A 27806-nucleotide genomic window follows, 5' to 3' on the forward strand; every position below is an offset into this window, starting at 1 on the left:
TAAGGCATTCCTATCGATTTAATGAATTCTCTTTGTCATTTTCTTCGCGTTTCTGCCGCGCGGGGTGGAAAAGTCTGGAATCAAAGGCAAAACTTCCCGTAAAGGATAATACAACTTTCTTTTATACCCGTGTATCCATAGTTGCGCATCCTGTTTGGCCGATATATCCTCGAATCCAGACAGGAAAATGCGCGTCCCTAAAATTTTTCCAGAGTTTAATTTTTAGCTTTGTAAGATGTAACACGGTCGCTCGGTTATTGACCGTCAAATCTGGAAATTTCTGTCAAGCGTACTTATTATTTAAGTATCGAACGTTTTGATGTAAAAACATTGAAATACTGCTAACTGTCAAATTAAATTTTGAATTATTTGATGATTCTGTGAATCTGCGTGTTCATTTCTCAGGTTGTGTTCTCTTTGTTGTTTGTTTTTTTAATAAAAATCAAATTAATAAACGTTTTAGATACTTGTTAAATCAAGATAATTGTTTTTGTACGCGTTACAAAAAAATGTCGTACAACTTTCGTGCTGGTCAGGTAAGCATCTTATTTTACAGTTATCATGCTATCGTTACTTGTGTACAGAAAACTTAATTTTACTTCGTAGATAAAATTTAAGATAAACGCAAACTTCCCATTGTAATACGGGCCCTGATCACCGTTAAGACGATCATCTTGTTACGTTCGCCGCATCACGGCATATCATTGCCACTAGATAATGTCACAGCTTTCTTAAAAACAATGAAGTTATGTACTGATACAGTAATCATGCTATGGATTAATTAATATTAGTGATATCAAAGGGATTAATGTAATTTAATCAGTATACTATATTAAATAAAAAAAGGGCATCTATGATTGATTGGTTTGATAAACAAAAATTTAAATGTATATATATATATATTGAAACTATATTTTTAAAGGCTTTCATGATTGAAATTACAAATCGTTTGGATTTTTTTTTTAAAAACGAAATATTTGCGTTCTTATAATTTACGCAAATATTTCATTTTGAGGGCCATTTTCAACGAGTTTTAAATAACTCACTATTAGAAAATGGGAATCAAGTTGGGGTAGAGTGGGATTCGAACCATGGACCTTTGATCCGTGAGTCCGAGACACTAGCCACGGGACCACAACCCGACTCATTTTATTTCTATCATTTTTTCAACTAATGCTACTGAATTGCGTTGTGGTCCCGTGGCTAGTTTTGCGGACTCACAAATCAGAGGTCCGAGGTTCGAGCCCCACTTTATCCCAAATTGATTCTCATTTTCTAATGATGAGTTATTTACAGCTCTTTAAAAATGGTCAAAAAATTAAAATATTAGGGGTAATCATAAAAAAAAGATAAATATTGTTTATCTTAAGTTTTTCTGTTGTACCATTTTGTAAAAGACGTACTTTTTATTTGCAATTTGTTTTGTATTGTTATCAATGGGCCTATTAGTGTAATCTTCCCAACAACGGGGTGTTGTCAATTCAATGAAAAGTACACTGCACTTGTAATTTTTTTATACAAAGAGGGATCCGGTACCTCTTTCTACGTTTTTATATTATTTACACCCCATAAATTCACATAATCCCCCTGCAGAGGCGGCGCGTAGGGTTAAACAGGTTTACTCCCAACTCCGCCAATGAGGAAGTTCAGCGGTTTTTAATTCTTTTTTTATTAAAGAAATCCAATTTTTATTTGCTTAGTTTAAATTTTATATATATATATAATTCCTCTGTACGTGTGATGTCACCGTACTCCTCCTAAACGGCTTAACCGATTTACGTGCGGTTTTCAGAGAAATATAGATCTTTGCGCTGTGCGTGTTCGTAGATATCAAAATCTTCAATCGAATATGTAAAAAAGAAGTTAGGAGCATAAATGTTTAATTCATCGATCTACCAGGGTTGCATTCGAGGAGATTTATTTGCAAAAATATGGAAAGATGTTTTTTTTGTGTATAAAACAAGTTTGTTTTTGAATGTTTACAAACAGCATTTGTTTTTTGTGGATCTCAATCAGATTTTTTCCTTAAATTACTTATAATTTCCACCCATTTGTTTCTTTTTATTGGATTTTTGGTAACACTAAAATAATATTAAATTCAATACATTTAAAAAATCGTATTCCTACATAAGTACACCCCTTTGTTGGTGAGACGACCGGAGTTTGACGTTTGCAAAAAGAATGCCATATTTGAAAAAATATTTATTTTATGTTTTGGAATTCAACTGTAAACAAGTACCTAGGTACTTAGGTACCTACTTAAATGAAATTTTTTAATATTATCAATTTTAAGGTTTGGAGTTTAATCACAAACAGGTAGTAAAATACCTACTTATCAATGAAGTATTTTTCCAAGCTAATAGCAGGGAAGCCAACGTTCGGGCAGGACAACGTCTGATGGGTCCGCTAGTAGTCTATAAAATTGCAATTTTCAATTATAAAATAATTAAAGGGTTAAGTCAAATAAAAAAATTAACCAACGATACCACACGTAAGAAATTAGAGATAAAACAGTATAAGATTATTTATGAGGAGAAAAACAGTATCTCAAAACTCATTATACAAGGGTTTAAAACTGTGCAATGAGTTGTACCCGAAGAAATAAAAGAAATGAAAAAAAAAACCTTGATATATTTAAAATCAATTTGAAAAAATATGTTCTTGAAAAATTTTGATATAAATAGGAAAATATCACTTTTTTTAAAAACATTTTTAAAGTAAAAAGGGTTTATGAAATACTGTCCAGTAAAAAAATAATTTTGGTACTAGTATTAGTAGCATTAAAAACGTATTTAAATTTGTAATTTTGGATTCCCGCAAAAACGGTTATTGTATTGGTCACGCCCCTAATACGTCACGATTTATGTTCATTTTATTCAAATTTTTACAGAACATCGTCACGAATCTTGACGTCACAACTATCAATGCCGAACGTGTCGCATTTTTCTAGTGACATATATTTTTTAATTTTGTTTAAGGCTGTATATGAAAACATTTCTCCACAATATCCATATTGATTTTGAAAATACAATTGTTTTTTTCTGAATCCATTTCATATATTGTTTGCGGTATTTGTAGTAAAATTGATTGATATTTCCGTATTGTAATTTATTTAAAGTTTGTATTAATATTTGAGATGTTATGAATTAACTCAATAAAGTATAAATTAAATAAAAATGCTTCATTCGATAGATATTTTGCCACATTAACTGCCAGCCTAAAATGTTGAAATCTCGAAAAAATGAACATGGCTCGGAGATCAAATAATAAAAAAATGGAAAATAAGGCAAAAGAATATGTACATATTTTTGTGGAAAAGTGTAAAAACGATAGCTCCGCTAATAGACGGAGCTGGCATATGGATTAAAAACTGATGTTCAACTATAACTCCGCCAATGACGAAGGTCAGTACTACCGGGAATTGGATTTATAAAATGTTTTCTTAGGCGCCGTAAAAATTAAAGCATTTTTTATTTTTTTTTATTTTTTATGTTCTTCTATTTAGGAAACATACAGTACAGTTTTATATTTTACACAGTTAGACCAGTGAAGTTTCCATATTATATAATAATTATATTTAAGGTTATTAATTAAAGTACAAAAAAGAGAAGGAAAATAAACATAAATAGAAGTTGTTTAAAAATTAAAATTAAAGTAAAAAAACGAAGAAAATTTGTAAAAGTAATTAAAAGTTAAGAATTAAAATAAAGGATGAAAAACATGCTTAGATGTAAAAATAAAATAAAATAATAACATTTTTTAAAAAGGAAAAACATAAATATACACATACATATTTTAAGGGATTAAAGAACCGATGACGAAACTAAATTTATTTCAATTTAAAAAACATCTTCAAAATTAATGACACATAGTAAGGGCATCAATATATTGATTTCAAATACATGTACAATATAAGTAATCAAAAGTAGTTTAAAATTATAAAAACATGTCAATGCAGCAGATTAATTATACTGCGAAGTTTGTCTAAAATGTATGAAAAACAATGGATAAGTGATAAAAATTACTACTTTAAATGCCGTCTCAAGTTCTTCTTAATAAACTAATGATGGAGTTTTGTGATAGATTTCCGGTTTTAGGTTCGTTTTCGGTTGTCTCACCGAAGAGGCGTCACGCGTAGAGTAATTAAACAATAATAAAACTGGAAAATCGTAGCGACGACGATACTATACTATGCATAAAAATAAATAAAAGACGCTTTTTGTCTTAGTTTTATAGTCGATTAACAAATGCTTGAAGAAAAAAAAAACACTGAACTTCTTCAATGCACTATTTTTTTATTTAATATTTATTATTTTTATTTATGCGCCACAACAGTCAACGAGGCCCATTTACCAACAGTAGTGAATTATTATGCTCTTCTTCTTTATTTCATTGGTAATAGTTCTAGGTGACTATTTGTTACTATTGTTAAGAATTGTTTAAATTTCTTTATTAGTGTTTTTTTTCTTTTTTCGTTTCTTTTCTTGAATTAATTTATAAGTACAAAATATTTCTCTTCATCATTTTTTTTACATCATTATATATTTTGATACATAAATATATACTATTTACCTAAGTATTAGTTTTGAATAGTAATACATATATATATATTTTTTTAAATGTTATTCAAAATTGTTTTCTTATTTTTTTTTTAAACTGGTTCAAAGTATTTCTAATACCAAATTATCTTTTTTTTATCGATAATTCTATAACTGGTAATATTTTATTATTTTATATAGTTTATCTTTTTTAGACTTTCTTAATTTGTTAATTAATAATGTTGTTTTAAATGCTATGTATTACTTATAATTATGCTTACATGTATGTATATTTAATTGTATTTGTAACTAATATGTAAAAGGCACTTAGTGCCGTTTATTTCAATAAAATAAAAAAAAATAAAAAAAATATACAGAACACCCGGTCTTGATAAAATCAGTTTTTTTTTACGATCTCACCGGGAATCGAATCCGGAACCCTTCGTGTGTGAGGCAAGAGCCTTAGCCATTACATTACGGGGACCGCCATGATGCTTGTATACATGATCGATAACAATTAAAAAAAAAAAATTAAACATACCCGCCACTGAGTTTGTAGTTCACAGTCCCCTACACCATCCGATTGATAAAAAATATAACTGCATCTCAAACAATACTTTACGGGAGGATTACATAACACTCATAAATCACAGCTCTGTGTCATAACATACGAGTACTCGTAACACACGTGGACAGTTGCAGTGATATGTCATTTCCTTTATGTGACATATTTGCTACCATTAGCTTTGCAGGTTTGTTTACATGTCATAATCCCGGATTACCAAATACATACAGTACACAATGATTTTCGTTTAAAAAATAAAATTCGTAAAAAGAAGCCCGGAATTACAATATGGAGCTGTCAGTTATAAAGCCGGGATTTTTATTGAAAAAAATGTAGTTCAGTTTCAGTGCTGCAGAGCAGCGTTTATTTTATAATTAAAAAAATACATACAAGAATATGTTACCCACTAAGACTTTTCGGTGGGACACATTTTTTTTTATGACAGGTTTATATTAAATTTATTTTATTTATATTTTACAAATTTATTTATAAATAGGCACTATAAAGTTTTAAGACTAGTTTACTTGGGGCTAGTTGACCCAATTATTCAATATGGATTAAGAATATGGGGATTAAGTTTTAAATCTTATACGGATAGAGTCTTGAACTTACAGGTACAAATTTTAAAAATTATCGTACCTGTAAAAATAAAGAATGAGGCAAAAGACAACAATAAAATATTATTTGATTTTGTTAACGTTTTGCCAATTAACAAACAGTGTCAATATAAGATAATGACAGATCACTTCCTCGATTGCAGTTTCAAATCCAAAATAAACCACCAGATCATGACCCGACAAGTATCGGCACAGCAGCTGATGGTACCACGACAGAAAAACTACTATGGTGACAGAACAATGAGTAGTGTAGTACCAAAACTGTACAATTTAATACCAGCCAAAAATCGCGAAGAAAAAAACCTAATTTCATTTTAAAAAATAGTCAAAAAATTATTAAACAGCAAGTGAAACTTAAGTGTATAAATATATCTTATTCTTTAATGATTATTAAGCTATGTACTTACTTAAAAATTAAAAAAAAAAAATGTAATGTAACCCGCAGACAAGCTTCGGCTTTGCGGGAACAAAAATACAATTTTGTATGTTATTTACTTGTTAAAATGAATAAAACTTAATAATAAAAAATAAAAAAATAAAATAAAAGATATTTCTTCAGTTCTTTTTTTTCATTTGAAGATCTTTCATGTTAATGATGGTTTGTGGGAGATCACTGAACAATCTTGGAACAACGCAATTTAACGTTCGCGCTCCAAAGTATTTACAAATGTATGTTCAAAAAATTTAACATTTTTTTAAACATTAATTTTCCTATGGGTAATAGTAATACAATGAGGAATTCCACTGTTTTCTAATTTATTTATTTTCTATTAGCGTACAATTTAACTAAGCAAAAATACATTTTTTTGTGCGTTATTTATTAAGATTATTTACAAAGATATGATTTTTTAAAGTTACATTTATCATATACCGCGCCAAATGACTGTAATCAGTGTGTCACTTTTCAGTAGTGACGTCATGAAACGGTTGACGTTCTTACTTTCACTGACCGCGGTAGGTTGAATTTCTCCAGCCAATAACAAAACTGACAAGAATCTATAGAATATTGCTTTGATTACTTCATTTAGTTTATCGTAATTTGCTCATTTCTATGTTATGGTTGTTTTTACGAACGTTTCGATTTAGAAAAACCTAGAAAGTTGACATAATCTCTGGTTGAAATGTCAACAAAGTATTATTTGCCGGATTTCTATACTCTTTTTTTTCTATGGTCAAAACGTTCCTTACAAGGTGCGGGGCGGGGGCTTTAAAGCGGAAACCGGAAATACTACACGTAGATATAAGGAGTGACGTCATTATTTACGATTTTAAAATGAATACTATTTTAAACAATTTTTTATTTATTTTTGCTTGCCTTTTTGAGATATTTCATCCTACTCCAAATTTTTTAAATATTTACGTGTACACGAACACATTTTTAAAATTTAATTCCGGATTGGGCTGGAATTCCTCAATATACTATTCGTTATTGGAATGCCCTACATCGATCTTTTATTTATTTTGAGGATAATCCATACTAATAATATAAATGCGAAAGTGTGTTTGTTTGTGTTTCCTTCACGTCTCAGCGGAGGGACCGATTGACATATTTGTTTGCATAGAGATAGCCGGAGAGTAGGTAAATTAAAAATGATACATATTTTTTCTATTATAGACATTGTTTAATTTAAAACGTAATTTCATAATCTCAGACAAAATAAGTTAAATAATAACCTAAATGCATTAAAACCACTTCCAATTAATTATATTTTCTCTGTAAATCAGCTTCGGAAATATTTCCAAACACTAGAATGGCCAGTCTCCATAGAAAATTATATTACACGGCTTTTAAAATAAATAGAACCAACATGAGAAATACTTTAAGCTGGACGCATGTCAGTTTGTATTCTAATTTTTTGAAAAATAATGTTTACAAAATCTTCTCTTCGGACATCTATCTCCTTTTGTTAACCATGGAGTTGAAACAGTGTTTGATTTATTTAGTTTTTTATTGCTTACTTCTTGGCATGAGCACTTAACCAATTTACTACTATGCTCTATTTTTTATAAATTTATTGATATCATTTTAACTTTGCTGGAATTCCACTCGTCCATGCGCTTTTTAGCTGCAAGACGTGTTGTAATCTTACTCCTTTTTATTATTCATTTTTTTTTTTTAAATATCATTAATACACTAAATTTATTTGTCAATTTTTAAAATGTGTAAATGGGGGCTGAATTTCTAACTGTCTATGTGCTCTGTAGCTGCAAGACGTCCTGTAATCTAGCTCCTATCTGTTGTAATTTTTGATTGATCTTAATTGAAAACGAGTAACTAGAATCCCAACCGTCCATACGCTTTGTAGCTGCAAGACGTACTGGGATATTTATTAAATGTACAGCGCCCTTGAGGTGGTTTTTAAAAAAAATGGCGCTATATAAATTATCTAACTATATATTTATATGCGGGGTGTGGGACTGCGTCCTAGAGTCGGCGGCCTGCTAGTTCGTGTATTGGGCCTTAATATTATTTAGTTTTATTTATGACTAGTTGTTGAACTGACAGATGTTGGCTATAGTTTCAGTTCCATTGACAATCAAGTGGTCTTCAGGTCTCTCTTTAGGTGCACTTGCTGTGTTGTAGGTTGTAGGGCTTACAAATAGGATTAGAGGATTAGGGGTGAAATATGGCGAACAAGAGACACACCCTCCATCCGTACGTCAACCCTGGGGTGAGACTGGTAGATCATACTTAGAAGTATTTTTTATTAATAATAATACAATACGACACCCAGTACAAATAACGGACAGTAAAATAATTTACGCATTTTTATGTATATATATTTAGGATATAGGCAAGAAACCCCATTAATTTCTAACATATGGATATTTAACAGCTTTCTATTACTATTGAAACTATTATATTGTGTGTTTTCGGTTGATTTTGTAAGGAATATTGAAATTGCTATATTCCTCCCTATTATACAATATTTTTCAAAGGTGCAAATATTATTTCTCTGCTAAATTGTTCAATAAGTTGATCATAACTTAACTTAACTCATTAACTTCAAAATACCTAATCGAGTCACTAGAAGTACGGAGTTGTTAGCAACTACGAGTACATACGTGGGTACTAACTATGCACGACACTCCGATTCCGCGTTTACATTCCTTAGCCAACAAATTTACTTGTGAAATAGACATTTTTGATACGACAATTATCAATTTTAAAACGTTCTTAAATGCACTGTTTGAAACAAATTATTAATGTCGTAATAAAACTTTCTTTTTCATACAATTCTTTCTCTGTTTTTGATGTGTATTATTATTATCTTATCTCTTTCTGATATTAATTTATCAAATATTTTTGTGTGCCGTATATTATATTATTTTCACATATATACTTACTGTTAACTAATTTTCATTATTTGTTTTTAACAATAATTTGTTGATACCATTTTTTTATACTTATAAGTATATGAAAATGTATTTATTTTTTGTTTGAATTCTTTACAAGTTATTTACAATTTGCTTTTTAATTCAATTACTGTTATTATATCCATATAATTTTTTTTTTTCCTTTTTTACTATGTAAAGTTTCACTTTTTATTTTGCATGGCAGTATGCTTCTTATTGTTTCTAAATGTATACAAAAAATCATTGTTTATCTTTTAAATTTTTACGCACTATGTTTGTACTTACCTGTATATTTTTTGTAAATGCCCCTTGGGCGTATTGTAAAATTAAATAAAATAAAATAAATAAATAAAATAACAAAGAAAATTTAAAAAAAAAACCTAACCGAGGACTGGATATCCCCCCCTAGGGAGTCATTATGATTAACAAATTACAACAGGGATGGAAAACATTTTAGAGAAGGGAATATGGTAGTCTAGGCATTTACAGGGCTTATGACATGCCATTGGCTGGTTTAAGAGGCCACTGTTTGAATAAATAAATTAACATTGATTAGCTGTCTTGCTGCGCCATTTGATAGAATAATAGGTTCGATTTTCACGAAGGGAATGCCGAAAGAATACATTAATATGCATTTAGGCAGGCTATCATTTTTGATAATACAGATTTCAATGGTAACCCAAAACACAATGTAGGACAGGTATTGTTTGACATGGCGAATTTGCAAATTGAAACGAATCGCGAAGTTGCAATGTGCGTGTCTGTTGGTAATATCCCAGCTATACCGATTACGATACCGTCTTCGCTTCTAGCGATCTACTCAAAATAATATCTACGACAATCGAAAAGCCGTGTTGTCGCGTGTTCTGGGTAGGTTATTTTTTCGGTCGTCCTCTCACGAACCGGGCACGGTTTGTCCTTAAGGGAAGCCCGCAGGGCGCACTCCCTTCATCTAAATAATCGAATTATATTTCAACAAAGATGAGTTTGAGAAGGGAATAAGAAAGATACAATATATTTGAGTTTTTATCATTTTACTTTTATTTTTTTTCTCTATATGAACTTTATTGGGAACAACCTGTGACGAGGCATTAATTAAACTTTTTAATGCTTCTAGCTATAGTTCATCTCCTTGTATTCTAAATAAATACATACTAGTTGGTATCCATATAATATAATATACGTATACGTCATACACCCACCTACCTAACAGCTCGATACTTTAAGGACTCGGGCTTAGAGGATAAGATTTAGCAGCTTGCCCACCACATATGGCACACCTGATGACTGATGACATAAGTCTTCTTAAAGGTGCCGGCATCCACGGAAGATTGCTCGTTGCTGAAGAAAAAAAGCTACCCGAAGGAGCTCTCTGTATTCTGGTATCTTTAGCATCTTTTTGATGAAAGAAGGTAATCTAATGGGAATTGAATTCTTCGCTGACTGGGATTAAATTGATTGGACATGACTTTTTAAAGAAATAAAAAAAAACTTCATACATCATCTGCCCACTCAAATGTCCATGTACTTGTAATTTTCTCAAACTGAACGGTTTGGGTAAGTAGGAAAAAATTGCCTTAAGGCAATATGCCTGCCCTTATATCGGGGGTTAAGGGTCATAAGGGCGAAACTACAAAAACACAGTTTTGAGATAAATGATAAAACAGTTTTCAAAAAATAATACTGTCTTTTAAGGGTAACAAATTAATAAAATAAAAAATACAGTTAATAGAGCATAAAATGTTTTAGAGACAAAAATATGAAACTACGCTTTCGTCTATATGACCCTAACTTGCGCTTACATTAGTAAATTAACAAAATGATGTAAAAGGTGTTTTATTCTTCTGACTTTAAACAAAACGCTTCATTTGTAGTTTCACACAAATTTATCTAGGTAACTACTTATCGGATGAGTTTCATCTTTTTGTCACTGACAGGATATTTTGTTTGGATATCAGATTAGTACTTAACACAAAACAGCATTTTTTGTAGTTTCGCCCTTATGACCCTAAGCCCCCGATATGTAATAAATTGAAATATATACTCAATAAAGTGTTAAAATAAAAAATGTTTGTTACTCACACATAAGCAAAGTTTATTAATGAACTGTACCACGTATTATGTAAATAAAATGGGGTTTTAAGCTATGAGGTATTTTGTAAACAAACATTGAGGTTAGATTAACTTTAAAATATTTAAAAATAACTTCGACTTGTTATAAACTACTAAACTAAGGTGTTTTTCTATGTATGAATCTGCCGCACCGTAATTTGACATCATTAATTTAAAAAATAAACCTTAAACCTAATTTCTAATCCGTTTTAAATATGTCAAGTCACTTTTATGCCTGCGCCTCTCCCCTGTTTTTTGTAAAAACGTGTATTGTAAAGACAAGAACTAGCCAAATGGCGATATTCAAGGGGGATGTTTTAGGAAGCGGATAACGGGTGACATACTAAATATTATATACATACGACGATACGACATAATAAATTACTGTTTAGTATTAATATGTTTTGAATGCTATATTTTCCTCATAATTCCACACACATTTATGTATATGACTGTATTTGCAACTAATATGTAAAAGGCACTAAGTGCCGTTTATTTCAATAAAAAAAAAAATTATAATAAAAAAAATACATGTAGGTATGTGATGGCATAATAATTTTTGCTCCTCCGGGAGAGTAACGGTTTTAACATAGCTGTTTCATATTTTTGCCGCCTCTAGTAAGTATTAGAAATATAAATATTTAACATGCTGAGCTAATAAATTTCACATGAAAATGAAATTTTATCACAATAGCAATAATTGTCGTCTCTGGGCGACGCAACAGCGACATAAGAAAAGTGTTTAGACCTTTTATGTGTAGATTTCTAAACATATATAATTTTTGTATTTGGCTTACTAGAATATTCTGATTGTCTTATCGCGTAAGCGCATGGATATTTTTTAGTATGACGTAATTAATACTGACATTTTCTTGTACTTGTACTTGTATTTAAGTTTTGAAGCTTAAAAGATGCACTTTTGCCTAATCGTTAGTTTTAGACTATTGTGTCATGAATAAGAAACAATTGTATTGTGTTTGTAACATTGTAAGAGTAGGTAAAACAGGGCGCTTTAGAAAAATATATTTGGGTATGACTTTATTTCTTTGAACAATGCAATTCGTATGTAAAGCTCTTAAATTTTTAGATTTGCTGCGTAGTAATATTTCATATAAAGGAAATAGAATTTTGTCACGTTTGGGATTACGCAGTTTTGTTTTAGACGAATTTATTTTTAACAATGGCGTCTTGACGCCGGCCATTTTGCTTCATAACAAACTAATTGTTCTCCTTTATAAGAGGGAAATGCATTGAAAACACGGTCAGATTGTTGGCAGATTGTGGTCAGAATTAAGAGACAGTAAAACAGATAGTTAGACCAGTGGAGAGTGTTACTAGGCGGCCTTCGTGGTGTAGTGGTCAAGGCGCTTGACTCACACACGGAAGGTTCCGGGTTCGATTCCCGGTGAGAACACAAAAAATTCAATGTGATTTTTCTCAAGCCTGGGTGATCTATGATGTAATTGGGTCTCCTGGCCTGTTGTTGTGCAAAAAAAAAACTTAAGTATTGCATTGAATAATGTAATCTTCAGTGCACCTACGGTTTTTACTAACGCCGTTCCCCCGCGGGGGTAGGCGGAGAGGATAGAACGCCGTATTACTCTGTGCATCAGGACCTCGCTTCTTCTACTTTCTTACTCCTTTTCTTCGTAGTCGACATTTACCTGTTTGTTACTGTTGTACTTTTAAATTTGTGAGAGAAATAAAGGAAAGTTTAATCAAAAGTGTTTCTCTACATTTCGATCAACAAGACTGCCAAGTTCCAGTACCATTAAGACGAGACAGATAAAAGAAAACGACATGAAATCTAAAAAACGAAAAACCAAAACGATCATCTGTGGAAACGCGGGCTATCGCTGCGTTTTTTTGCCTTATTATTGTCGTGGCTTCTCATAGCCCTTTTGACTTCCGTGTCGTCATGAACAAATTCGATTATTGTTATTTGTATACGGGCACGCGAAGGAGATATAAAGTTCAGGCAAGTTGGAGGCCGTGGTGCCAGGGTTGCCAACTCGTCATCATCAGCAAACCCTTATTCGCACCCAATGGTGCATAAGGCACGGCACTGTTGATTCAAATGCAGCGTATTTCGATCATCTCTACGTGCTCTACGTACAGTACTCTTAACTAAATTGTTGACGATTTGAGATTTTGAGTTATTCTGTTATTTATTATGATTTTTATACAAATTTATATATCTTGATATTTTCATGTTTTTTCATTATTTTTTTATTTATTTATTCACATTTTTTGCTTACAAACCATAATTAATAATAAAAATAACGTTAACAATATACTTTTTTGAAATGTTTTTACATTTGAGAATAAACAAAGTAGACTAACTTAACAAACCGAGATAATAAACAAAATATTCAGACTGTTTTAAAAACTAGGTATATACGTACATCTATATTATTTATATTACAAAACATACAATCAAAATAACAAAAACCTAACATAAGCTATACACTTGTGGAGCAGTTGATTCAATATTGGTATGGGCGAATGAGACAATCCATTTTACTTCTACCTAACTCCACTATCCATTTTTTATAGCCTTTTTTAACTTTTCTCATTATTTATTGTTTTAATAGATGGTGGAAGTAGGTTATTGATTTTAATTGAATAATACTCAAAATCCCTTTGTCCGAAAGTGGTTTTAGTTTGTATTTGTTTAAGTTGTCTATGTGTTGAGGATCTACTGATTGTATTATTTGTGTGTGATGTATTGTGGGGGTTATGTCTTTCATTTGAGTAAGAGTAGTTTTTTAATCTATAAGTGAGTATTGTTTTAGCGTATAATTGTTTTGGTGTCATAAGTTGTGATATATGGAATATTTCTTCAGTAGATGTCTGTATCGGGACTCTGAGTATTATTTTAATTATGGATTTTTGTGCAACAAATACACTATTTAAAACTGTGTCACTCGCACCACCCCAACCGATTATACCGTACTCCAAAATTGATTGGCACAATGCAAAATAAATATTTAAAAGTTCTTGTACATTAATCATATTTCGAATTGTTTTGAATATATACGTTAGTCTCTTACGTTTATTAGTAATATTTTCAATCTGCTGTTTCCACTTTAAATTTATATCAATAATAACTCCTAAGTATTTGACATTGTCTGTCCTATCCAGTATTGGGCAATTACAATGAGCACTTTGAAGACAATTATTATCATGTAGTTTGATGTTAAGATAAGCATTTTGTGAATAGTTTCTAGAACTGATTTGAAATGGAATGAAGTTAGTTTTAGGTTTATTAAGAGTTAAGTAATTAGTACCTAGCCATGCCTTTACTATATTAATATATTGTGTATTTTTGTATTATTTAATTTAGTACTGAATCTTATTTGGCGTATTATTTATTACTCTTATTTCTTACTGTAGAGTAAGTTTCTAGAAACCATAACTCAATTATCATTTCAATTATGTTTAAATATATATTATTTTTCTATTGATTTCGATAAAACTATTATTTTGTTTTTTTTCAACGCTACTATATTTTAATATTATTTTGTTGAGTTCAACGATACTATTATTTTGTATGAATCTACATTTGTAAAATTTATATTTTAATATTTATATCTGATTATTTTTTTTACAATGTATTTTATTATTTATTATATATACCTTGTTTTTCTGGATTGTTTTTATATTGCATCACATGTCATTATAATTTAATCTGCTTAATTTTACTATATATTTTTTATCGTTAATTATTATGGCTTGACACGGGCACAGCCTAAAAAGCCTTAATAAGTTCATTTATATTTAAACGAGTGTAATTTTGAATGAATGAATAAATAAATAAATATAAACATTTGAAAAATACAAATAAAGTCATAATTTAAAGACGTATGCAATTCAGAAACGAAAATCAAATATGATGATAAAACCTGGACGAGTGAAAACACTGCAGAACTGTTTTCTTCATCCGCCGGACTCAGACAAACTTTACCAATTCAATCGACTGAAAATACGGGATCTAAAAAAACAATTAAAATAAAATACATACGTTTATTTTTTTTAAACATGCATTATATTCATTCACAATACGTAATTATGAAAATAATTCGTGCAAAACATCTCTACAGATAGGTGTGTTTTTTTTAAATTGCATTTTTTTCACTGTGCACAGAATCCAATGCCTTTGAATTAGCTCTTTTTTTTACAAACATATGTATATTAAATAAGTGAACGCATATTATATATTTCTCATTGTACGCAAACTGCATCAAACCGATTACAACTAAAAAAAAAGAAAGTATATTATGCTAAAAACACGCCTAACTACAGCATTATTTTGTAATTGGGATTAAAGAATAAATGTAGCAACATTATTTATTTTAAATCTTTACCTCGTTCATTTTTGATCCAATGCAAGTCTAGCCCTTTTTTTCGCTCGCCACAACTTCACGAACGTCTCACAATAAATCGTAGCTGATTTCAGAATATTTAAGCTGCGTTCCGGGAGTCGGGAGATAAAAAAATACATGTATATATTTTTCGGGAGCGTTGGCAACCCTAGCGTGCCCCGAGTTTCCTTCGATTTTGGCAATAATTCGATTCTCTTATTAAGACATATTTATCGCTAATTGCGAACCCAATGACGGTTGAATAAATATCTCAATTAAATTTATGTAAAAAGTTCAGTGACATGATGCTTTCAAACGTAAAGTGTACACCTGTTTTATATAATGAGAAACTTCCGTCCTACGGGAAATAGGATACAAAAAATGTTTTCTTAAGCTAGGGTTTCCTAAGACAGCGGTGCCCGTATCTTAACGGCCGCAGTGAACGGTGATGTGGGAGACAGCAGTCGTAACGGTGACTAGAGAGTGGTTTCCTAGGAAAACGGTGTTATCAACACCATTTTCCTAGGAAATCACTTTCTAGTCACCGTTACGACGGCTGTCTACCGCATCACCGTTCACTACGGTCGTTAAGATACGGGCACCGTTGTCCTAGGAAACCCTAGCTTTACGTGGGGTAAAAAATAAAGCATTACGGCAAAGTTTCTTGAAAATGCACGAATAAAAAAAAAGAAAAAAAGAACTACTTTGAACGACGTCACTAGTTCATATGAATCAATCAATGATAGGAGAGTTGTGGAAGACTTCCGGTTTACTTGCCGTTAACGGACCAATCGGCAGAACTGACCGAGAAGAAGCGGAAGAAAACTTGAATGTAGTTATGCAGAAAGCAGCTAGCCGTAGAAAAGTGAAACTGAGATAATAGCACTTTTGTGAAAAGAGTGAATAATCAAATCTACACAACCGTTGGAATGTTTTTGACTTGAACAAATGATAAACAATAAATACGAAATTGGTATAATAATGACAACGTTATCTTTAGATATTGTTGATCAATTATATGTGAACACAACATCTACATCTACATCTACACCTACATCTACTACCTGCATCGAATAATTTATTGTTGGTTGTGATTTTTTACAATTAAATTGAAATGTTCATGGAAGCAGAGAGATAGGGAGGAAAGTAGAGTAGGCCACTTAAACCAGCCAATGACAGGTCATAAGCCCTATAAATGCCTAGACTTCCTTAATCCCTTCTCAAAAACGTTTTCCCTCTCTGTTGAAATAAATTTAAATATATTATTTTTATTTAAAATCTGAAGTCTAACAAGGAGGCTGTCTGTCTCCGGCGCTTTTTAATATATGTATGGATGATCTTACCGATCGTTAAGATGATATAATTATGTAGAAAGTAATAAAGTAATTAGGTAGAATATAATAGCCGGACATGTGGCCAACAGGCTGCTCGCTTATTCCTGGAACTGCTGTAACTGAGGGATGGTGCTCATAAACTAAAACACGAGTTAAACTGCATTCAGTATTTTTAACTGCTTTATCACAATTCATAAAAAATACGTTTTTGTTTGGGATTCTACTACAGCCTTTCCAACCATCAAATGCATTAAAAAAATCGTTGCCAAGATAAAGGATACCTAAAAACATTACTTAGAGGAATATTTTCGTGGCTTGGCTTGGAAACACCATGTAAGCGGTCTTGGAGTGAAAGACTTTAAGTACGGGGCTATATAAGTTATCCATCGTAATAACAGTAATGAAGAGAGCATACGCTATGGTGCGCGCTGTGGCGAGTGCTGCAATCAAGTGTAATCATGTGGCACGTGGCCAAAGGGTTGTTTCTTCCCCTCCCTTATTTCCACTTTACAAGCCTGGTATTTAATGCACTGGAGAGTAATAAATAATACGACAATCTTTTATTGATATTTTTTTAAGACCGCAACAAGCCAAGAGGCTTGATTACAGTGTTGTAGATATTACACAAAACGCCCAGGCTTTTGAAAAATCATATTTAACTACACTGGAACCTTTTTTTACACGAGGGATACGTTCTACACTGTACGGTGTAAAAAACGTATAATAAACTACTACTACTACCACTACCATCACGCCATTTCCCCGTAGGGGTAGGCAGAGAGAATGGACCGCCACACACGTCGATCCTGACATACATTCCTAGCTTCTTCCACATTCATACATCTTGTCGTACATCCCCTTCGGTTCTGTCTGCTTTTGACACGTGACCAGACTTAAGATTTTGGTTTATCTGATCATGTCGCGTCTTCCTTGGTCGTCCTCGTCTCACGTTGCCGTTCATTTTCGTCATATATACTTGTTTTACCATTCTTTCGTCGTCGATTCGTTCTACGTGACCAAACCATCTCAGAGACCCTTTCTTAATCTTATCAATTATACTTGACTCAGATTTACACTCTCACCTGATTTCATCATTCGTAACCCTGTCATACATTGATTTCCCACACATTCGTCTAAGAGATCGCATTTCAATCGCGTTCACTCGGCTTTCATCCTTCTTCTGCCAGTTCCATGTTTTAAATAAAAAACAATGCTAGATGGGTCCCATGCATAAAAATCGATTCTAGATTTTTATTGTAGGTACCATATTTCATTTTTTTAATATAGCGTGACATCAAAATACTTTAAAACCGTTGAGTACTAAAAAAAATGGTTAAAAATAAAGTTGATTTATTTTTATTTGAATTGTAATGAATAACCATCAAGTTTATGCTTCAAAAATTAAAAAAATATAGATAGGTGCATAATAATTATTTTTCCTTTTTAAAAAAACGCTTTTTACAATTTCTCGCATAAATCAAAAAATTGACTCGTGCGTCCGAAAATCGCATGACTATTTAGACAAAATTTCTAACGATAAAAAGAAGATAACCATAAATCATATCGAAATAATCGCTCGCTGTATTTTTTATTCGGTGGATCGACGATCGTCGAACGTCAAATGGGCATAATAAAATTCAATGTTCATTTTGCTATCCTATTACGGGTAGATTATTTACATTCAGAAAGGCGAATTCAGATGGAAAGTAATGAAATTTAGACTAGAATATCTATTAGCATTTTCAGCCCGAATTTCAGCTCAAACGGTTTTCAGTATCGACGAACGCCCGAACGCCTGTTCGCAGTTTGGGAGTAGCCTTGTCTAGAAATGGTTGTGTTTATGCGTTTGATGAATTATTATATTTCATATACGTAATTTTCTATGCGAATTTCAAAACTGATTAAAAAAAGTGAACATAAAATTTCTAAAAACAAGTTAGTTCATTATATAAGCCTATAAGGTGTTTGTTTATTAATCAAAAGGTAAAATTAAAAGTTTTCATTATTATTTTATTATGTAAAAACTACTTTAACCAATATTTAAATCATACACTGATTTTAGTGTACATTTTTTTTCACACCAAGCATGATGCGTTAAAATATTATTTAAGTAGCTAAACTTGTATAATTGTTTACATTCGGGTTTCGTCGGGGCTGACATTGTCAGACTGGCGGGAGACTAAATAAATTCTTACGTTATATACAAGCGAAAGCAAGGGTTGTCAATATCTAATGCGTGAGAATGGACAAGACAAAAGTCGGAATAATAGTCGTGCGTGAATGAGAAAATGTATAAATGTAGAGGAAGCGAGGTATGTACGCACATATAGATCAAAATGACGTGTTATTCTCTCTGCCTACCACTAATGTAGTATTTAATTGGGTTAAATACCATTCTGTTTAATTATTAATAGTATTTTCATTGGATTTAACATCATTTTATTTGAACCGGTACTAGATTTTTATAGGATACGTTTAAAAATGTACCAATTGGGCGAAACAAATCGGATTATTTTTTTCAAAAAATAAAATTAGTAATCTCGAATCGGTGTTTGATTTAAATATTGAGATTACAACACGGAGTTCTACAAAACGCCAACTCAATTCAATAAAATATATTTAATAAACTTCCAACATTTTTTTTTTTTTAGTATATGTTTTTAAATCTTTTGAAAATAAATAAAAATATTATGCATTTTAAAAACCTTTTTTTTTAGTTCACGTCTTTAATTTAAATATATTTATTTATATTTTACAATTCTCTATACAGTGTTTATCTTGTAACCGATGTCCCGACTGTGTCATATTGTAAAATCGAGACAGGATCTTGACTTTCTTGGTTTAAGTCTTTCTAAATTTAAACAATCAATTAAACAGACAGACAGATTGATCTCGTCTCGAGGTCTTTTTTGTACTAGCTTTATTTTTAAAGTTATTTTAATCGTACCTGTACCTATATACAAACGTATTTTATTACAACTAAATAGATTGAACGAGTCCGTAAATATATTTTTATTTATTTAAATATGTTTGTTTTTTTACAATATACATAAGAGGTAAAAGAGAATATTAAAAAAATAAAGGATAATTACATAGCAGTGAAATACATATTAACAGTAAAAATAGTAAACAAAAAAATCCCACAAAGGCATGGCCTGTTCGTGGGTAAACAAGAAATGTTTGTGAATTTTTGCTCCTATAATAAATAGATAGGTATAATATTTTTGTGTAATATAAGAAAGAGAAAAAAAAATATTCTGTAAAAGATTATAGGGTACTTTTTTATTATATAGTAATTAAAAAAGAAAATAAAAAAGAAAAAAAAAACATAAAAATATTCCTTATTATTAAAGGGCAAAAAAAAAACAATAATTATTAGTGACCGACCGAAACGAGATAATCAGCCGAAACCGAAACCGAATTTCGGCTTCCGATCTAGTTTCGGCCTAAATCGAAACTTTTTTTAATAAGTTAAAAGTCACTTCAAAACGCCCAAAAGTAGGCGTTTTTATTATTAAACATTATAAGTTCATTAAAATAAACGTTAAATAAAATACGCAATGAAATAAAAAGAATAAATTTAATCGGTAATTTAGTTTATTTTTACCGCTTTTTGGTTCGCTGTTATGTTATGCATAATATAGCTTATGTGTAACAGTTCTTCGATGTACGCTATAGAACGTTTACTTATTAACTATGAAGCAATGAGGAAGTTCAGTGTTTTTTTTTAAATTTTTTATTTGTTAATAGACTGTTAAACTAAGTCAAATTTTTTTTAAAAAATTTTTATATATCGTATTATCGGCGCTACGATTTTTTAAAGTTTTGTATTTCTGAAATAACTCCGCGTGTAACGTCAGAGGTTCATTTCCGCTTATTCTCATTCAGTTCTTCCTATTGGTCCAGAAGCGGCAAGCAGACCGGAAATCTTCCATAGCTCTCAGATCATAGGTTGATTCACATGAACCAGTGACGTCATTTAAAGTATTGCGTTTTTATCAAAGTATTTTTTATTATTTTTTCTGTACATTTTCAAGAAACTTTGCAGTACAATTTAATGCTCTAATTTTTACCCCGCGTTTTTACCCGTATCCAATTTCCCGTAGGGCTGAAGTTCCTCATTAAAACAATATAAGAACTAAAGACTAGAGGTCCGAAATTCTGACAAAACCGAAACCGCGGCCGAAACTAGTTTTATTGGCCAAAACTGTCCGAACCAAAACCGAGACTTCAGTCGGTCACTAATAGTTACAGACAACATTAAATAAAACATCATTTTTTATACTTTGAGAGTAAAAAATTTTTTAACATAGGGCATCTTTTAAAATTAAAATAAATTATTTCATCTAGTACGGTAGTATTTTTATTACAGTCAGCGCGTTTGCCTACCATGCGAGAGGTCTCGGGTTCGATTCCTGACATGGTTGATATGAAATATTTATTAAAAAAGGTGTTTTCACACCAGAATATTTCATAGTCCCTGGACTGGTACCTGAAGCGTAAGACTGATCATCTTACCTTCGTGTAACAAAAATGATCAAGATACGCTGCGATTGGTGTACCAATGCAGAGCCCGATGCACCATTAGGTGCGGAAAGGGAATGCTGATGATGATGAGTACGAAAATCAGATCGTTGAAATTCTAAAACAAATTTTTAAAATGTCTCCTCTTGTTTTTTTATTTGAATTATTTAAGTTGATTGTAATTTTTAGTACGAGCGTCCATTCGCACCGAAGAGTCTCCGAAATTGGGAAGTTCCTCGTTGGTTTCCGTCTCGCCCTCGCACGCCTCCGGCGGCGGCGGGGCTACCGACCTTCCTCAGTGACGATCGGGGCCGCCTGCTACCAAGGGCTCCCCGGAACGGAGCCCCCGCTTGGAAGCACTATCCGACTGCTTGGGACTACCCGGATAACATCTCCAGAGAAAAGGGTAAACACACCCTCTAATACATATTCATAAAGATTTATATAATCACTGATAATATAGTCGCTACAAAAGTAAATGGTGGAGTACTCCATGGCTTTTGGCCATGGAGTTTGGAGTTGGAGTTAGGATATTATGTTAAGTACTATTTTTTGTAATTGAGGAGCAAACATAACAAATACTGATTTGTCTAAATTTGAAAAAAAAATAGGTTCATATAAAATTTTATAGTTCACATTATGTATATTTATGAGAAAAAACAAACTATTCATTCAAAGCGCGTTTTTTTTCTAAATAAAATATGTCCTAAAGTTCATGCATGTGTTGTTAACTCTTGTGTGACTGTGATGTCACACTAGTCTACATACGATACAAGACCTGATATAATCTCTTTTATTTTTTAAATGATAAATTTGTAATCTTCAAATGGACATTTTCGCACCGGATTTGGAAAGTAAAATTTGTATAACTATGCTGGATTCCAATAAAGAAAAAAAATTATCCTTGTTACGCGAAGAATGAATGTGACGCCAATAAATATAGAGAGAGCACGAAGATAGACTCATAACAAGAAAGACAGAGACGCTGTTCTGTGGCCAGTGTTTGTGAGAAAAGATATTCAGTCGGTTATTGAAAGTGGTGGGGGGTACATGCACGCACGTAAGATGACCAGCGTATTTATGATTTTTAATTTATTTTGCCATAACAGGGCTAAATTATTATATGTTTATTTTTGTAAATTATGGAAAAGGAATTATTTAACAGTAAGTCTCCATGTTTTTTTTTAATGTCTGAACTTAAAAATATTCCGTCTTTTGCTTGTAGTAACACAATGTTACATCACCGCGCGCAAAGCAATTATGTACCACAGACTTTTAAGAGTAGTAAAAAAAATATTTTCTTCATTTTTCAAAGTTTATATTTCTGTGACAAATCACTTTTTGAATGTTTGTTCGTCATTTTATTGTGTTCCTTTTTACTAAATAAATACAAGGGCGCTTGGTCAGAAGCTGAAAAATTAATTTAAATCATCATCATCGTCATCATCCACTACAAGACATACGCCTACCCTGTCTCCTCCAAATCTTCCGGTTCTGCGCCGTCCTGATCTACTGACCCCTGGCAAACCTCTGAATATCGTCCAATCATCTCATTAGTGGGCGTCCTTGGGGCCTTGTATTACTCGGTATCCCCTCAAGAACGAGCTTTGTCTTCTATCATCAGACATTCGAGCAACGTGGCCTGCCCATTTCCGCTTCAACCAACTAATCTTTTCCACCACATCACATACTTTGGTCAGACTGCGGATCCAAGCATTTATCTTTCGAACTCTTAATGTTGTTCCAAGCATAGCTGTGTAACTTCCAATTTATGAGAAGAATATTTAATTAGAGTCAGTCTCCTCGCCATATGTAGGTAAGGATGGGTAGTGGTAGGACACATCTGTTAGTTTTTAAAAAATATATATGGACCCCTGTATTTAGGAGCCTTACTTACGTCATGTACAAGGATAAGGTACTCTGAAAAAAACATTATTGTTTATCTTGGAAATGGGATATTCAATCACTGATTATGGTTTATTACCTTTATGAGCCCAATCAAAGTCCAAGAATAATAGCGCGTGATAACTACTTTTAACGACAATGAATATCTGTTAAGCATATTCCATCTTTCCTGCATTCTGCTTCAAGATTATGGCGTTGTAAACTGAAAAATTGGCACTAAAATAACAGATGTTCGATACTCTGTGAAAAAATATAATCCCATGGACAATAGTCATCATTCCTTTATTCAAACCTATATAGGTAACATCTCATCGTTTCGTGTCCGGTAAAAATTTGGGTCGTTTCTAAAGTACTTTAGTGATGACGGCTGAAGTTTGCTGCATCAGCCAGCATTGGGAAAAACATTTTAGTGATTTTACCTGTAGAAGAAGCGCGGTAATGATTCTCCCAACGCTGCTGCATATTTTGTTTTATACAGCGCTTGGTTTGCCAAGGGGAAATTCTGAGAAGAAAGGTGCCGTTCTTTTACAAGTTGCGGCTCTTGCTCATCGGTTAAATACTTTAGTCACTAGTCTTTAGGGATTAATTATATTCGATAGATTCATTTAAATAGTTTCCAAAAACAAATAAACCATCACGCCGTTTCCCTGTAGGGATAAGTAGAGAGGATAGAATGCCATACCACTCTGTCTTTGCATACAGACTTCGCTACCTCTACATTTATACATTTTTCTCATGCACGTGAAATAGGTTTCAGAGTGATAAAAAAATCAAGATACGCTGCGATTGGTGTACCAATATAGTGCCCTATGTACCATTAGGTGCGGAAAGGGAATGATGTATGCGATGTGGAAAATATAACCTGAACGATGCTATTATTTAATTTTAATTTTATAATGTGTTTTTTTTTACATTTCAGCTTGTGAATTGACTAAGGAACCACCTCCAGGCCGCTATTTGGATTGGCTTCCAAAGTCTGCTCCGAATTTAGTAAAAAGCCCTGAAAAAATAAATTTAATAAATCCAGAATCTGCTCAGGTAACTTTTATATTCAGCTATGTAATCATTAACTTACGGGATGCAGAATACAGGTCTGCGTGTAAAATATCATGAAAACGTTCTGGATTAAAATTCTAAAAAGGTATTGCAAAGCAAAGTTAGTACGTTTGCTTTGCCCTGAGGTCATGGGTTTGACTTCTGGCAAAATAGATGTGAAATGTTTATTCAAAAGGTTTTACATGACAATATTTCAGAATCCCCAGCTGACACCTGAAATGTTGAATTGTTTATCATACTTTCTAATAAAAAAAACATTATGGAAACATGCTGCTTTCGGCGTAGAAATACAGTGCCATATGCATTATTAAGTGCAGATAAACTAAATATGACAATTATAAATCTTTAACAATAATATATTTATAAAAAGTTAAATAATCAGTTTGAAAATCTGAAATGACTTATTTTATGCACTGATTCTCTATGCCGTAAGTCCGAGATACTAGCCACGAGACCACAATCTGATTTTTGTTCTCGTATGGGAAAGATCTCATTTGATTGCTTTCTGGGAAATAAACCGTATTCTTTTTTTAAATTTAGGAGATAAGGTAAATTATGCTTTTTAACAACTTTTATACTGGGTTTTAGATGGAAGGATCATGATGATTACATTCTTAGATTGTAATAAATTGATAAAAACATTTTTTTAAAATTAGTTAGAACCACGCTTTCATATAAACATAGGCGAGTAAGCTTTTAAACATCACAAACAAAATACCAAACTTTATGTATTAAATCCTATTTACTGAGACTACTAAGTGAATATGGTAAGTGTATTATATCAACAGTAAACAGGCTTAATGACTGATGCATCTTGGTAGTAGAGTTAATTAAAGATTTTTTTAAATGAAATTTTTTATTTATTTTTAATCAATTCCAAAAGAATGTAGGTAAGATAGATATTATGTAAAACTATTAGGGGTATTTAGGACAAATACCCAATACAGATTTTAATTTAAACCTAAATGACATTCATAAAAAATAGGCCCAATTTTATGCGATATAAATCTGTTGAATTTAAGAAAGTCATATAAGAGTTTTCTTTATGTAAATGACAAAATTTGTGCTCGATATACATGGGTATCGGCTAATATGACACATCTTTAAATTTTTAGATAAGTGGAATATATAACTCAATTTTGTCAATAGTCACTTATGCTTTTTACCATCAATATGTTATTACTTATTACATGTAAATGATTGTCCGATGTCAATAATAAAAATGAAAATATTATTGAAAGAATAGTCACAGCTGTAGTTACTTACCCTGTCTTTGGCCAATAATATAAAATTATGGAATCTTACCACTAACCACCAACTCTATAGCTAAACTTGCTCAGTCGTTTCGTAAAATAACAAATAATGTTAGTTGTCAAACATTATTATTTTTTACTAGTAACCATGTGATTCATTTTAACAATATTTAAGATTACAATGGCACTTTTATATATACAATACATAAAATATATTGTATAATAATTTAATTTCCGTTTTTCTTTGTTGCAGAGTACTGAATGATTATTATGAAAATATTTTTTTTGAATCTTGTTTTGTGCACGCATTCACCAAAATAAAATAAGATAATAAAACTTTATTTTGTAGTTTTATTTATTTTTTATTGTGCACGATTATCAATCACATTGTTATTATTTATATAGAGTTTAGGAATGAGAAACAGCAAACATGTCATCTTACCTAAAAAGCACTTGTGGTAAGCGCACTAGTATATTAATAAGCAAATATATGAATGGTAATGTGTTTCTAATAAATTTGATACTTTCTATATAGCAAACCAACAATAATGATCTCCGTGTTAAGGAATACCAACCAGGTTGTTTGACTGATCCCAAAAAGAGTGTTAATATTCCGCCATTGTTTTCAAAAGACAAAGTGCTAGAAGAATTAACAAATGGCGCAGAAATAGCTGAAGAAATCAACAGATACACAGTTAGAGAAAATAGCAAAATGCTTGAGAAAGCAAATAATACCTCACTTAGTAATAATAAAGATTGTATACCTTTACCGATGGTTGATGGAATGACAGGATTCCATTATGCTCGCAGAATGCACATGGACAATCTTTTACATCATCCATTACCAGATGCAATGGCTGCCAAACACAGTCACAAACTAATTAAAGAACCAGGAAAAGATATTGACATCAAACCCTATTCTTCAGCGTGGAAGGGATCATTTCCTGAAGAACATCGCCCGCTTACAAGTGGAGGAAATGGATTACATAACAAACATGATTTAGATCATATACTCTTGATCAGACCTGCAACTTCTGGGGGGCATAAGGAAGTCTCTCTAAAGAATACTACAGCAATGGACCTCGCTATCTGTTGGGATTACAGAACTAAAGATCCTCGAGATGAACCAAAAAGACCTAAACGTATTGATGGTTCCAATGGTTCTAAAGCACCGGCAGTATTCGCAATGGTTCATTCACCTAATCAAGACCCAGTCGTAGAAACGGGGAGATCTAACGCAATATTCTCGCACAATGTTCTGTCAGATAGCTCAGGAAGTGATCGTGTCATTCCGAGTTTTGAAAAGGATATGTCAAAATGTAGAAGAAAAGAGGCATGTGATGTTCCGAAATGCGAAGAACATTCTCGATATGAGAAACAAAGATCCCCGAGTGTTAATCATAATTCGAGTAAAAAGGAAAGTAAAAATTCTAATTCAAACCAAAAGGAAGGTAGAGCGCAAAGTGAAAAACGAATCAAGAGTGGATCGTGTGACGGAATTCACGGTTGTGGTACGCCAGAGAGGCGGTCGTCTCGCAGCTCTAGGAAATCAAAGAACAGCGAAAGTTTAGAAAATGAGAGACTTTTAAAAAATGCTTGGACAGAAACATCAAATTCAAAAAATGACAAGAAAGAAAACACAATTGCACAAAAACATATTGAAAAAAGCCACAGAAGTAATAGAATTTTAGATGAATTTAATAACAATGGAAGTTCTATAGAGTCCTTCAAAAAGAATCAAATGTGCCAAAGTTCTCCGAAAACGGTGAGTTCTATAAAATCTAAAGATAGTATTTCTTGTAGTAGTCGGGAATATATAAAATCATCAGCAAAAAGTGGCAAAAACACCCGACCTTGTGTTGCATGTGATGAACATAACTTAAATCATGATAAAGATCAATTTACAAATGAGATGAAAAAACCAGACTATAAGATGGCTTTCAAAGCGGGAAAGCCAAATTCAACTAGCAGCGACGGTAAGAATGGTGAAGTTTCAAGCAGTAACACCAAATCATCATTTCGGATACCGAAGATGAGGGATCCGTACAGCAAGAAGTCTTACGCAATCCCAACATTAGCTCCCCCTTTCAGTAGATGGAGAGATACAACGGGTTACCCGGAGCATTGGAGACTAGCAAGTGTATATCAACATGCGTACAAGCATCCCGGAGCTCGTAGGCA

At 32.0% G+C, this 27806-nt stretch overlaps 1 protein-coding gene across 1 annotated transcript; it reads left to right on the forward strand.

Moving 5' to 3' along the window:
* Window positions 1–335: 335 nt before the first annotated feature.
* On the forward strand, window positions 336–25961 carry LOC148276143 (protein Flattop). Its single transcript, XM_088234702.1, has 4 exons — window positions 336–536; window positions 21601–21817; window positions 24236–24354; window positions 25879–25961. The coding sequence occupies exons 1-4, from the start codon at window positions 510–512 to the stop codon at window positions 25888–25890; spliced, it is 375 nt and encodes a 124-aa protein (XP_088090828.1). The 5' UTR covers window positions 336–509; the 3' UTR covers window positions 25891–25961.
* Window positions 25962–27806: the final 1845 nt, after the last annotated feature.

Source organism: Micrasema longulum, unplaced genomic scaffold, assembly GCF_059751315.1.
Source record: "Micrasema longulum isolate JH-2025_06_02 unplaced genomic scaffold, ASM5975131v1 h1tg001268l, whole genome shotgun sequence".
Lineage (NCBI taxonomy): Eukaryota > Metazoa > Arthropoda > Insecta > Trichoptera > Brachycentridae > Micrasema > Micrasema longulum.